The sequence below is a fragment of the Gossypium raimondii genome, chromosome 11 (assembly GCF_025698545.1).
Source record: "Gossypium raimondii isolate GPD5lz chromosome 11, ASM2569854v1, whole genome shotgun sequence".
NCBI classification, from domain to species: Eukaryota; Viridiplantae; Streptophyta; class Magnoliopsida; order Malvales; family Malvaceae; genus Gossypium; species Gossypium raimondii.
Genome location: NC_068575.1, coordinates 59,524,244 through 59,538,610, shown reverse-complemented (window position 1 = coordinate 59,538,610; position 14,367 = coordinate 59,524,244). Strand labels below are relative to the sequence as shown.

The 14,367-nt window shown below is 33.6% G+C and overlaps 2 protein-coding genes across 4 annotated transcripts; both read right to left on the bottom strand.

Annotated features, from left to right (window-relative positions):
- Positions 1-35: 35 nt before the first annotated feature.
- Positions 36-12,633, bottom strand: LOC105802204 (methyl jasmonate esterase 1). 3 transcript variants are annotated; one of them, XM_052623517.1, is made up of 3 exons: positions 12,069-12,633; positions 496-633; positions 36-405 (listed from the first exon to the last, which is right to left on the bottom strand). In XM_052623517.1, the coding sequence occupies exons 1-3, from the start codon at positions 12,420-12,422 to the stop codon at positions 124-126; spliced, it is 774 nt and encodes a 257-aa protein (XP_052479477.1). In that variant the 5' UTR covers positions 12,423-12,633; the 3' UTR covers positions 36-123. The 3 variants fall into 3 exon arrangements, with proteins under 3 accessions (XP_052479477.1, XP_012489159.1, XP_012489161.1); XM_012633705.2 differs by lacking the exon at positions 12,069-12,633 and adding an exon at positions 744-1,325; XM_012633707.2 differs by lacking the exons at positions 36-405; positions 496-633 and adding exons at positions 11,351-11,730; positions 11,821-11,958 and having other exon boundaries at positions 12,069-12,631.
- Positions 1,837-3,325, bottom strand: LOC105802205 (methyl jasmonate esterase 1). The gene is made up of 3 exons (XM_012633706.2): positions 2,811-3,325; positions 2,584-2,721; positions 1,837-2,245 (listed from the first exon to the last, which is right to left on the bottom strand). The coding sequence occupies exons 1-3, from the start codon at positions 3,162-3,164 to the stop codon at positions 1,964-1,966; spliced, it is 774 nt and encodes a 257-aa protein (XP_012489160.1). The 5' UTR covers positions 3,165-3,325; the 3' UTR covers positions 1,837-1,963.
- Positions 12,634-14,367: the final 1,734 nt, after the last annotated feature.

The window sequence follows — 14,367 nt, the reverse complement described above, 5'->3', positions numbered from 1 at the left end:
GACTTAAATAGGTATATAAATAAAAAGCTTAAAACTTTATTTCGGCAGGAATTTAAAGAACCATTTTTATTGATAGATAATTATTTTAAGATTGTTTTATTTATTGATTACAAAGTTGGAGAATCAATTATATTTCTCAGCAACTTCTTGGAGACATTTGCAGACCTCCTGGGGTTTGGAAAACATGGCCATATGATCGGCACCAGCTATGACTTTCACATCATCTGTAGGGCTATTTTCGATGTACCATTTCTGCAAGCTTTCTTTTATCAGCAAATCATCCTTGCAAACTATATAAACCCGATCAACGGATCCGAATTTCTCTTTTGATAGCAGAGATTCCTTGGACAAATCTTTCATGAACCACTTTCCTTGTCTCAGCAACGTGTTGGCCAATTCTATATCCTACAAATTCCAACAAAACATTATACCATCAGCACCGAGAAATCACGCTCATCTAATAACCATTTATTTATAGAGATGAAATAAACTAACCTCTTTTGGTGAGAGTTGATAAACCATTGCCTCCATGTATTTTGGTCCAAATAAGGCATGAGTTGGTGGATTTTCCGGCCCATCTTCAAACAATAACTGGAAATCCATGAGCGGCTCCGCCATAACTCTTCTGAAGTACTATCTTCCACACAAAAATTCAACCCAAGTTCAAATCCGAACAGAAGATAACTAAAACACAGACATACATGAACATACAAACGCATAGCCTTCTTCATATATATTATTACCTCAGCTACTGCAGTCGCAATAGGAGAATCATGATTCGGCATAAAAGCTGTGAGATAAACAGCGGCCAATACTTTCATGGGGAAGCGTTCCATGGCTAAGGAAATGATAACCCCACCGTAACTATGACCCACTAGTATCACTTTCTCGTCTTGAGGCAAAGAGGCCATTAATGCCATCAATGGCTCCGCATAATCGGACAAGGAAGCCAAGTCAGTGATGGTCTTGGGGTTGATTCCACTGGCACCAAGATCCAAGGGAGTAACACGGTGACCGCCTGATTTGAGCAGCGACACAATCTTGTACCAACACCAAGCTCCATGACACATACCATGAACTAGAAGGAAGTGTGTCATAGTTTCCCTTTCCTTTTTCTTTTCTATCTCAATATTTCCTGTTAGCTGCTTCAATTATTTGCAAGGGAGCTTTATCTAATGCTGGCCAACCTGTTGAACAGGCTGCTCAATATTAAAATGATTTCTTCAACTTTTGATGATGAGTTAACCCAAGCAATGAAACCCAAATGAAACAAAGTTGCAATAAAACATCTGCTATTAGGACCTACCCACTTTCTTAACAGGTTGTCTTACCTGATGAATTAGAACAAAATGTTTCATGGTTATTAGCCGCTTCAATTATTTGCAAGGGGGCTTTATCTGATGTCGGCTAGCTTCGTGCCATCTCAAATCAATAGGTTGAACCAAAAATTAATGATGTGTTAACCTTGATTAACATGGTTAAAAAAAATTGCTATTATTGGATGTTTGACTAGGTCGTACTGCTTCTCTTTCTTGTTTTTGCTATTATTGGATGTGCTTGCTTTGTGTGACCTTTCTTCTCTTACCCTTTTTTCTACTTTCTTTAGAAATGTGATTGATATATTATTATTTATAAATTTATAGATAATTCTTTTTTGTATAAGTGACTCTATATATTCCTCCAATGTCATGATGACCTATAGGAAAAATGATTAATTGTGATATCAAAATCTTAAAAATTTCAACAATTTTTATACTTTTTGAACAATTGCATAAAATTTTGAGTTGTTGATGATGATTTTTTAAATTTTATTGTTGGACCGTAAATTTTACTATATTTTTATTGAATTAAACTTCAAAATTATTATTTTTAGTGATTACATAATTCAGATCATGTTTGGATGGTGAACACCCTTACGATCAGATTAACACGGAGAAAATTATCAAGATAAATTCTTTAATTATCAATTATATTGGTGAGCAACTTCTTGGAGGCATTTGCAGAGCTCATGAGGCTTGGAGAACATGGGCATATGATCCGCACCAGCTATGAATTTCACATCCTCTGTTGGGCTGTTTTCAATGTACCATTTCTGCATACTTTCTTCCACCAACAAATCATCTTTGCAAACTATATAAACCCGATGGATGGATCCGAATTTCTCTTTGCTTAGCAGCGATTCGTTTGCTAAATCTTTGAGGAATAATTTTCCTTGTCTCATCAACGTCAAACCCAATTCTATATCCTACAAATTCCAACAAAACATCACCACTCAACAACCAATCATTTATGCAGATCAAACTGGTTTTTCTTTTAATGACATTAGGATCACAAGAACTCCGTTTAGTTTGATTTTGACAATATACAATTTCTTTCTAAAATTAATACCATAAAATTTGAACTTTGAAAAATAAAGGGTAAATTACATATAAGGTCATTAAACTATTTTAAATTTATATTTTGATAATTCAATTTCAAAAAATTAGAAAACCATCATTGAACTCGTTTTAAGTCAAATAAAAACTTTCAAATATAAAAACAAAATCAAGCTAAATGCACAATTTTCTGAGAGGCTAAACTGACCTCTTTTGGTGAGAGGTGGTAAACCTTTGTCTCCGTGTATTTTGGTCCAAATAAGGCGCGAGTTGGTGGACTTTCTGATCCATCATCAAACCATACCTGGAAATCCAAGAGCGGCTCCGCCATAATACGTTTCAAGAGCTTCCACAAAACATTTAATCCAAGTTTAAACCCCCGATAAAAAGATAACTAAAACACAACATACAAACACACAGTGTTGATATATTTACCTCCATTAATCCGGTTGCAATAGGATAATCATGATTCGGCATCAAAGCTGCCACATAAACAGCGGCCAATACTTTCTTGGGGAAGCTTTCCATGGCTAAAGAAATGAAAACCCCTCCATAACTATGACCCACTAATATCACCTTCTCGTCTTCAGGCAAAGAGGCCATTAATTCCATCAATGGCTGCGCATAATCGGACAAGGAAGCCAGGTCAGTGATGGTCTTGGGATTGATTCCACAGGCACCAAGATCCAAGGGAGTGACACGGTGGCCGCCTGATTTGAGCAGCGACACAACCTTGTACCAACACCAAGCTCCATGACACATACCATGAACTAGAAGGAAGTGTGTCATAGTTTCCCTTTCCTTTTTCTTTTCTATCTCAATATTTCCTGTTAGCTGCTTCAATTATTTGCAAGGGAGCTTTATTTAATGCCGGCCAACCTGTTGAACAGGCTGCTCAATATTAAACTTCTGCTATTGGGACCTACCCGTTTTGGTAACAGTTTCTCTTACCTGATGATCTTTAGTAATTTTCTGTGATGAATGAATATCTTTTAACAAAAAATGAGAAAAATAGGATAAGATTTTGAGAAGGAGTCGTTTCCGACTAACAGAAAATTGTTCATTACACTCGTTTTCATTTGAAATGATAAAAAATTGAAAGGTATAATTGAAAATCAAAAGAAAAAAATAAAATATTTTAAATATATATCATTTTTAACTAAAATAATTTTTTTCTTCTCATTTCTCTCTTTCCAAATAATCATTTTTTCTCTTATTTTTCTTTATTATCAAATGCAGTTAAAATTTATTTATTTTTCTTACGTTGATTTCTGAAAATGAATTGATTTTCTGGAAAAATTAACATTTTTGATGTTTGAATAATCATGCATACAATATTTTCTGTTGTTAAGTAAAATTTCTCTAATTAAACTTTGTTTAAATTATATAAGAGTGCATATTGAATACTTTAGAATTCCTTGATACTTCTTCTTCATGAAATCCCAAATCTGCTTGGAAGTGTCTTTGCAGAGAATGGTTTCCAAGATTGAACGATCAATGGCTTGGAACAAATAGTTCTTTGCTTTGAGATCTTTCAACTTCAGCGCTTCTATTTCTGCCCTTTGCGCAACTGACACTGCTGTGCCTCTAGCTGTTTCTGGTATGCCATCCAAAACCACTTGCTAGTATTCCTTCGATCTCAAAAAAAATTCTCCATCATGTTCCAATGATCATAGTGACCATCAAAACGAGGAATGGCCGGCTGCACAAAATTTTCTGAAGCCATTGTTGTTCTCACGTTGCTGCTACTACAATTTTCGTTTCTCACTCATAGGAATTTGAACCAAGCTCGGATATCACTGTTAAACTAAGCAGATGGATAAAAGGAGGAAATGGAAGTTTGAAATACTCTGACGATATGAATTTTGATGTACATTATTGAATGAATAATGAAACCTTTGTATAGGCTGAATTACAACTGAAAAATCACTAAAAATAAGAACAAACTTAATACGCAAATCACTAAAAATTATCAACTAATATGATACTCCTAAAGCCTAGTAACAATAAATTTTGACTAAATCAATAACTTTATTCCTACCAGTCAACTAACAAATTCAACTCTAACAATTTTTTTTTGGCCATATGTTGCTTTCATTCATTGAGATCATTACTTTGTTATCTGTAAATGTCAGTGTACCTTACCCCTTACGTAACATCAATGCTAAAACACTAAAAAAGTCCTTGAAGAACTCTGATTATGTGTGTATTTGTATTAGACCTTTAATTTTTAATTAAATAATCTTTTATTTTATGCAAAAGATTGCTTATGTTAAGGACTTAAATAGGTATATAAATAAAAAGGGGGTTTTTCACCGAAATAAATTAAAAAAAATTAAATACCGAAATAGGTTGTCAGATAGATTAATTACCGAAATGGTATATTTTTTTTAATGGCGCCTATCTAACAGGCGTCAATGAATTTTTTATATTAAATTTTTTTTTGGTTTAAATAAAATATTATTTTTTATTTTTATTAAAAATATTTAAATGTAAATACGGGCCAAAATACGATTTACGAGTCAAAATACGAGTAAAAAATAGATTTTCGGGTGGCGCCTGTCAGATAGGTGCCACTAATTGCGCCTCAGAGGTAGGCGCCAATGACTGTCCCCCTTGTTGGCAGGTGTTGCTGCACTGCTGCCTCTACTGCTGCAACACCACCATGGTGTTGTCCCTTCAATGGGAAAAAATTACAATTTTGTGGCCTATAAGTATGGTCCCCAATATGATCCCCAGCCCCTTTTATCATTGGAAGAGAGAAAGAAAAGAGAGAAAGGAGAAGAAGAAGAAAAAGAAAGAAAGAAAAAAGATAATATATTATTTTAGTAAATAATTTTGTTTATAATTTAAAGATTGATTAGTATTTTGTATGAATATTGTAATTTTTTGTTTTTATAATTATTTTAAAATTAATTTGTTAGTAATTTAGGATTATGTTATAAATTTTTGTGTTTGTAATTATTTTAAAATTAATTTATTAGTAATTTAGGATTAAGTTATAAATTGTTGTGTTTAGTTTAGTATTTGGTGAGTTTAATATATAAGTTTATAAAAAAATTAAAATCATTTTATTAAAAGTTTAACCATAACTGACTCTTTTAATCATGTAGTTCTTTGTTAACTCATTTAATTTTATATAATATGAACATAGTTGCTGTTAACTTATTTAATTTTTTTTATATCAACTTGGGGTTTTTTACCCCAATATATTAGAGAAAAATTAAATATTGAAATAAGTTGTCAGATAGATTAATTACCGAAATGGTATTTTTTTGTAATCGTGCCTATCTGACTGGCGCGAATCAATTTTAAAAAAATTTAATTGCGCCTATTTGACAGACGCGAATCAATTTTTTATATTAAAAAATATTTTTTAATCGCGCCTATCTAACAGGCACAAATCAATTTTTATATTAAAAATATTTTTGTTTAAATAAAATATTAATTTTTATTTTATTAAAAATATTTAAATATATATCTGACTAAAAACAAATCAATGGTAAAAATGGATCATGCCCATCGATAGGATTAAGTTATAAATTGTTGTGTTTAGTTTAGTATTTGATGGGTTTAACTTATAAGTTTATAAAAAATTAAAAATCATTTAATTAAAAGTTTAATCGAATCGACTCTTTTAATCATATAGTTCTTTGTTAACTCATTTAATTTTTATATAATGTAATTTATTTGATTATTTATTTATTTAATGCTTTTATTATTTTTTGAAACAAATTAAATGAATTCATTTTTTTAATTGCATATTTCCAGCAAATGGGTTCTTTGATTAATAATAATTACATAGCAAGTACTATTAATGAGATGGTAATAAAATTTTTATTTGATACTCATGTTATTTGCTGAATTAAATTATATTGTATTAACTATTTTGCTAATTTAATAATGTCAGGGTCCGTACCGCGTATTGAGGGGCCGTGTTAATAGTGTAGGGTTTCTGCCAGATGAACGTCTAATACCATACTTAAAGTTAGCCGGGCTCAGATCAGCGGCATTGATCAGGACTTTTGATCTGCGATACGACTTGATTTTCGCTTTAGTCGAGCGATGGCGTCCGGAGACTCACACATTTCATTTGCCGTGCAGAGAGTGTACCGTTACTCTAGAAGATGTTGCACTACAGCTTGGGCTTCCCATCGACGGGAATGCAGTCATGGGCGTAAGTTCAATCTCTAGGTCGGCTACCCTTTGCTATGAATTACTTAGACACTCGCCAAGTGAGGGAAAATTTACCAGTTTGAGATTTTCATGGCTAAAGGCCAATTTTGAGCATTTGCCGAGTACTGCCAATGAATGGGAGGTGATGCAGGCCGTTCGAGCTTACATTATGCACCTTATAGGGGGTGTACTCATGCCGGATGCAAACGGCAGTAAGGTCCACTTGATGTACTTACCCCTATTATCCAATTTGCATAACACTCATTTATACAGTTAGGGGTTCGCAGTTTTAGCCATGTTGTATCGCGAACTTTGTCGGATGACAGATCCTTCTGCGATGGGCATAGGTGATGAATTTTTACTCGTTATAATAATTAGTTGACTTTTTTTAGATTATATTATTCTAACAATTTGTTTTCGTAGATGGAGTACTAATCTAGGTATCAGAAGGTCATATACGGTTCCGATATACCGTCTAATGATTGAGAATCATGCTGGAGAGGGGGCAAGTTTTTCCAATATAAACTTAATTTTATTATTTTATCTCACTCGACTCGCGTTAATATAACAATGTTATTAATCATGCGATTCATTTGGATGTCGATTCATTCCGAAATTATGGCGATTATCCCTCATCTGCCCACGTCCACTCAAACCTATGGTGCATTAGCGCACCCGTTATCAATTTTCAGGTAATGGAGTGGTATCATGGCAATCGAGTACCCGGCAGTTCGGTTGCATACAGTATATCCCGACACTGCCAGTATAATTGGGGGAGATCCATAGGATGAACAAGAGGGGGAGGTATGGACATAATTGGGGAGAAGTGCATGAAGAATATATTACAATGTGGAACAATCAGTTGGGGAGGGTACCTCAGATAGATCGTGCTTTGGATCTGCAGCCCTCGTTAGAGTACATACAGTGGTACTGTGAGATAGGGAAACTATTTCTGTTTGGTGGACAGTCGATGGTAGTCCCTCCACATATGACACGAATTTGGCAACCCCTTCTAGATCTGCATCATACACCAGACCCAGAGCTAGATCCGGAGCCAGAGGCAAAGACGAAACTACATTCTAGGGATAATTCTTATCATCCAGATTTAAAGGGCGATGACTATTTCGCGGGCTCGTATCCACCGCCGTACTCCATTTCTCTCGGCTCAAGTTCATCGATGGCATTTGAGATATATGATTTTTCATCTATGTTTCTCACACCCCTATATACGGATGATGAGAACGTTGATCACCGTAATCGCCCGCAACGTGAACGTCGAGCTCCACAAAAATATACCCCTAGAAACACACCATCAAACCATCAATTTTAGGGGGTTTTGTAATATAAATAATTTCATATTTATGTAATGAATTTTTTTGGTATTTTATTTATCAATTTAATTTTTTTGCCTTTGCAATTTAAATAGTCAACTGTGTATTTAAATAATGACTTTTTTGCCTTTTTTGTAAATAAAATTTTATGGTTTTTTTTATTTTGTAATTTCAAATTAGATTAACTACAACAAATTGTAGACAAATTTGTGATTCAATCCTCTCAACATGTAATGAACTACATCTTAATTTCTACCCGATTGAGACGATTGTCCAACATGGTAGTTTCGGAGTGGACATTTACTCCGATTATGATCGGCTAATCTGTATACGCCACACAGCTTCCCGTCAGATTTCTCCCTAATGTCCATTTCGTTATGAATTCTGGATGATTGCGAACGACCTTTCGGGTTCCTACGCAACCTTTTGTCTGGGACAAGCTCGAAGGTCATCGGAGGTACCTCCTAAGTAGATGGGTCAGGAAGCACGGGGAACTCGTTTTCCCATACACGCAACGTGCTTTCGATGGTGTACACTTTATCGATAAATTGTTCTACATTAAGCCCAACTTTAGCACAAGCTGCCACGACATGTGCACATGGATAATGAAGTGTTTGAAACCTCCTGCAGTCGCACCGTCTGTTTCAGATATCAACTCTGTAGAACCTAGGTGGTATACCGGGTTGACGACCGATGGTCTCTGTAACTCGAAACATTTTATTATGTCGTAAATATACTTCTATTGCCATCGACCTCACCATCCGATGGTTTGCAACCATTGCATCCCTAACATCTTCGACAAAGACGTGTCCCGCCTCCATCTGGTTGACTTGTTGCTGATCCATTCTTGGCATCAAGGTAGCCAACTTGTAGAACGTAGCCGAGAAGACAAATGAAATCGAAAGATGCCGTGTTTTTAATAACACAGCGTTGATCCCCTCCACCAAGTTTGTGGTCATTTGACCATAACGAAAGCCCTCGTCAAAATTTTGAGCCCATTGTCACTGCTCCATGATACCCAACCACTGTCGAAAAGATGTGTTGGTTTGACCCTCCATGTCACTCTCAAGTCAGGCCATTCTTCGACGAAAAATGTGTGGCTCTAGCTCGTGCGCTGCATATGTATTAAAAAAATATAAGTTACAGTATTGCTCTAAAACATTAAAACTTATATTGAAAAGATAAGGTAATTCTTTACCCATTCTCACAACTTGTCTCTTCCAGTCTACATTCTTACAACAGATCTCCATGGTACATCGGAATGCCTAATGGCTGCAATTAATCATTTCCCTCTATCAGAGATGATACAAATATTACCGTTGCTAATAACATACCTCCGCAGGTTGGTAAGGAAGAACTCTCACAATTCCAGGTTTTCCTTATCAACGATGGCAAATGCTATCGGGAGCACGTTCCTGTTGCCGTCTTGAGCAACCGCAAGAAGTAGGATCTGTGTGTATTTTTCATATAGTCAGGTTCGATCTACTTGCACAAATGGTTTGTAGTGGGGAAATGCATACACACATTAATTAAACGTCCAGAACATCTGATGAAAAATTCTTTTTCTCGATTGTAGTTGGTTATCCGACCCATAATAAGGTCGTGTCTCCAACTCAATGACAGTCCCCGGCATGTGTTCCCTCATAGCGGCTATCCATCCCTGTAACTCATTGTACGATGCATCAAAATCTCCATACAATTACTCCATTACCATCTATTTAGCTATTCATGCCTTCCAGTATGATACTCGATACTGGAATCATGCTTGTATTTCGACAATCAGTACCAAAACTTTAATGGTCGGCATGTCTTTCACCATTGGCATGATACACGTACACATAGTTTTGGAGTCAAGTTTTCGATGATCTTCTGTCATACGTGTTGAACTACATGTGTGAGACCCAACAAATTTTCGTATCTCTCACATCTGCGACTTCTAGATAAATACAGCTCGTATCCACCAATTGCAGCCTTTTGTCGACCTCCAACACTCTCCAATATATAATGTTGGTTTAGACACGACGACTTTGTAGTCTACTGATATATTCAGCTATACCGCTTAATGGCAAATATGCATTATTCCTTACTTTCAAATCTCTGGCCCACGAATAACTCCTCTGGATCAGAATATACGGTCATCCGGTAAACAGGTAGTATTTCAGGGTACTCCAGAAACTCGACTGCCCGCACCGCATCGGGGTCTATCCCAGACATGTGTGCCCCAGGATTATTGTGTATCACAATACGACGAATCTGGTTTCCGACTGAAAACGCGTTAATGTTTCCATCCTCATTCACGCCTTCGTCGTCAATATCATCTGCGACCTCATCTATGTCGGGATCACTCTCACTATTAACTTCGTGATCAACAGGATCACTACTATAGTATACATCATCACCAACCACACCAGTCTCGGGTGCAGCATTAAGATCAATATCGATCCCATGTATAGTTGATTGGCTATCAACATACGACACTGGAACCACCATACACAAAACTTGAACTCCATCTTCTTCACCTAATGGAGTGGGATCTTCAGTTGCCTCCCCACCAGCTAACTTAGTAAATAACCGAATCGGTGCATTTTGGTTGCTCCGAGTCCCACAATAAAGAGCGACAATTGTCTCCACGTCTTCATCGTCTACAAGTTCTATTTCGGTAAATTTTATTAGATCTGTCGAAACTGGAAACTTGTAGAAAAGTTTTGATATCCTTCTCCCATAACGTCTATAAATTTTTCACTAATTTTTTCCTTCATATCATCAAACGAGATATTTCTATTAAATCTCATTGCTACTTGTTTGCGACATTCAAATATACATCCCACGGTTGTCAAAATTTCTCCATCGAAATAAACACATATAAAAAAAACTGATTCTCCATCTTTAATACTAGATCTGTTAAAAAATTTTCAAAATTCTTAAAACAATTTCGAAATGCAAAAAAATTACATAAAATTTTTAATGCAAAATTTTTCATTCGAAGCTAATAAAATTAATAACCTAACAAAATAACTTTCAAATAATAAAATTACTAACAATACTCTACATTCTATTTTTTAAAAACCAAAATACCTTATCCTTCTTCTTGTTTTCCTTTCTTTTTTTCTTCTCCCTATCTTCTTATTTCCGTTCCTCTGCTAAATTTTGTATCTGTGCTCATTTGATTTTCGGGGGTATATATAGGGAAAAAAATAAGCAACAATGGTGCCTCTTAGATAGGCGCAACTAGTCACGCCTCGTATCTATGCCCTGGTCATATACTGATCCGAGAAAAAAATTAATAATATTTTATTAAAAGAAAAAAATTAAATATAAAAAATTCATTGGCGCCTGTCAAATAGACACCATTAAAAAAATATCATTTCGGTAATTAATCTATCTGACAACCTATTTCGGTATTTAATTTTTTTTAATTTATTTCGATAAAAAACCCATAAAAAGGTTAAAACTTTATTTCGACAGGAATTTAAAGAACCATTTTTTTTATAGATTCCGTACGTCGTAGAACACCTGTTTTATTTATTGATTACAAAGTTGGCTAAGTGAAATATTTGATGGTAGAATCAATTATATTTCTCAGCAACTTCTTGGAGACATTTGCAGACCTCCTGGGGTTTGGAAAGCATGGCCATATGATCGGCACCAGCTATGACTTTCACATCATCTGTAGGGCTATTTTCGATGTACCATTTCTGCAAGCTTTCTTTTATCAGCAAATCATCTTTGCAAACTATATAAGCCCGATCAACGGATCCGAATTTCTCTTTTGATAGCAGAGATTCCTTGGATAAATCTTTCATGAACCACTTTCCTTTTCTCAGCAACGTGTTGGCCAATTCTATATCCTACAAATTCCAACAAAACATTATACCATCAGCACCCACAAACCACGTTCATCTAATAACCATTTATTTATAGAAATGAAATAAACTAACCTCTTTTGGTGAGAGTTGATAAACCATTGCCTCCATGTATTTTGGTCCAAATAAGGCATGAGTTGGTGGATTTTCCGACCCATCTTCAAACAATAACTGGAAATCCATGAGCGGCTCCGCCATAGCTCTTCTGAAGGACTATCTTCCACACAAAAATTCAACCCAAGTTCAAATCCGAACAAAAGATAACTAAAACACAGACATACATGAACATAAAAACGCATAGCCTTCTTCATATATATTATTACCTCAGCTACTGCAGTCGCAATAGGAGAATCATGATTCGGCATAAAAGCTGTGAGATAAACAGCGGCCAATACTTTCATGGGGAAGCTTTCCATGGCTAAGGAAATGATAACCCCACCGTAACTATGACCCACTAGTATCACTTTCTCGTCTTGAGGCAAAGAGGCCATTAATGCCATCAATGGCTCCGCATAATCGGACAAGGAAGCCAAGTCAGTGATAGTCTTGGGGTTGATTCCACTGGCACCAAGATCCAAGGGAGTAACACGGTGACCGCCTGATTTGAGCAGCGACACAATCTTGTACCAACACCAAGCTCCATGACACATACCATGAATTAGAACAAAGTGTGTCATAGTTTCCCTATCCTTTTTCTTTTCTATCTCAATATTTCCTGTTAGCTGCTTCAACTATTTGCAAGGGAGCTCTATCTAATGCCAGCCAACCTGTTGAACAGGCTGCTCAATACTAAAATTCTGCTATTGGGACCTGCCCGTTCTGGTAACAGTTTCTCTTACCTGAGGATCTTTTGTAATTTTCTGTGATGACTGAATATCTTTTAACAAAAAAAATGTTTAAATGAGAAAAATAGGATAAGATTTTTGAGGAGGAGTCGTTTCCGATTAACAGACAAAATTGTTCATTACACTCTTTTTCATTTGAAATGATAAAAATTGAAAGGTATAATTGAAAATCAAAAGAAAAAGAAATTTTTTAAAAATATATCATTTTAACTAAAATAAATTTTTTCTCATTCTCTCTCTTTCCAAATAATCATTTTTCTCTTATTTTCTTTATTATCAAATGCAGTTAAAATTTATTTATTTTTCTTACTTTTCACTCCTTTATAAAATATACTTACGTTGATTCTTGAAAAATGAATTGAATTTCTGAAAAATAACATTTTCTGATGTTTGAATAATCATGCGTAAAATATTTTCCGTTGTTAAGTAAAATTTCCAAATCATTTTGTAAAAGTTTTTCTTAGTAGAATGCATAACATAGTATAATCTCCTTTTGATAATCAAAATTTATTTTATAATAAAATAATATATTGTAATATCAATATCATATATAAATTTAACAATAAATAATATCTAATTAAACTTTGTTTAAATGATATAAGAGTGCAAATTGATACTTTAGAGTTGTAAGGATAGTTGAAGCTAGTAAACAAATATTCATATTTTATACTAAGTTAAAATATGTTATAAGTCTCTACACTCTTTATAAATTTAAAATTTAATCCCTATACTTTTGTTTTTGGGAATTTAGTCCTACTTTTTAGATTTTAAAATCCAGGTCCAATTGTTAACACCATTAAAAATATTTTGTTAAATTCAGGTTTTTTACAACATCATTATTTTAACTACGTGGCTACCAAGCGAGTATTTTTATTTAAAATATTACATCAACAAAATTGACAAAAATTAATAGAATTAACAATTAGACCTAAATTTTGAAATCAAATGTAGGGACTAATTTCTTAAAAAGAAAAGTACAATTATTAACTTCCAAATTTATGAAGAGTAGATGAACTTATGGCATACTTTAACCTTGATATTATAAAACATTTATTATTAATATATTTATAATTGTAATGCATATTTATTATTAAATTATTACTATAAATATTTTTCAATAATATATGAAGAATATTGTTTAAATTTAAAATTTTTATTTTATAATTTTTATTAAAATAAAATTTTAATATTAAATAAATATTAATGTAATAAATTATATTGATAATTTATTGTATTATTAAATATAAATAATTTAAATATGTATATTCAATAATATTGAAATTATATATTTTATATTAATATTTTAAATATTTTAAAATTAAAAATAAAATTTTATTATTAATATAATATTATTAGGCATGATTTAAGTTAAATTTTAGATAAAAATAAAATTACGAGTTCTTTTTCACAAATTAACTTATATTTTCAAAATAATAATTTTACAGGAAAAAATTATTTTTGTAAATAATTTTCGGTGAAACAAACGCACTATATAACTTATTGCATTTATGAGAAGGTGCTTGCACCCACAACTTCATCAATGTTACCAGCCTTTTCCCCCTAATTTCTTTGTTACAATTTATATTTGCATTATGGTCCACAATTGCATTTATTATTTTATAGGGTGATGTGATTGAATATTAGCACATATATTTCACAATTTTATATCAATTAAATTAAAAATGAACTTTTTTTTAGTTTTAAAATTTAAGTTTAATTTTAACATTATTTAAAATGTATTTGGTTGAGTGAAAAATGAAAGGATGAAAACGATTGA

Excerpts from the sequence above, each read along its gene's own strand:
- LOC105802205 (XM_012633706.2), bottom strand. The coding sequence starts at position 3,164 with ATGACACACTTCCTTCTAGTTCATGGTATGTGTCATGGAGCTTGGTGT. Across the intron at positions 2,722-2,810 it reads TTGCAACCGGATTAATGGAG|CTCTTGAAACGTATTATGGC; the intron begins GTAAATATATCA and ends GTTTTGTGGAAG. Across the intron at positions 2,246-2,583 it reads ACCACCTCTCACCAAAAGAG|GATATAGAATTGGGTTTGAC; the intron begins GTCAGTTTAGCC and ends TGGAATTTGTAG.
- LOC105802204 (XM_052623517.1), bottom strand. The coding sequence starts at position 12,422 with ATGACACACTTTGTTCTAATTCATGGTATGTGTCATGGAGCTTGGTGT. Across the intron at positions 634-12,068 it reads TTGCGACTGCAGTAGCTGAG|TACTTCAGAAGAGTTATGGC; the intron begins GTAATAATATAT and ends TGTGGAAGATAG. Across the intron at positions 406-495 it reads ATCAACTCTCACCAAAAGAG|GATATAGAATTGGCCAACAC; the intron begins GTTAGTTTATTT and ends TGGAATTTGTAG.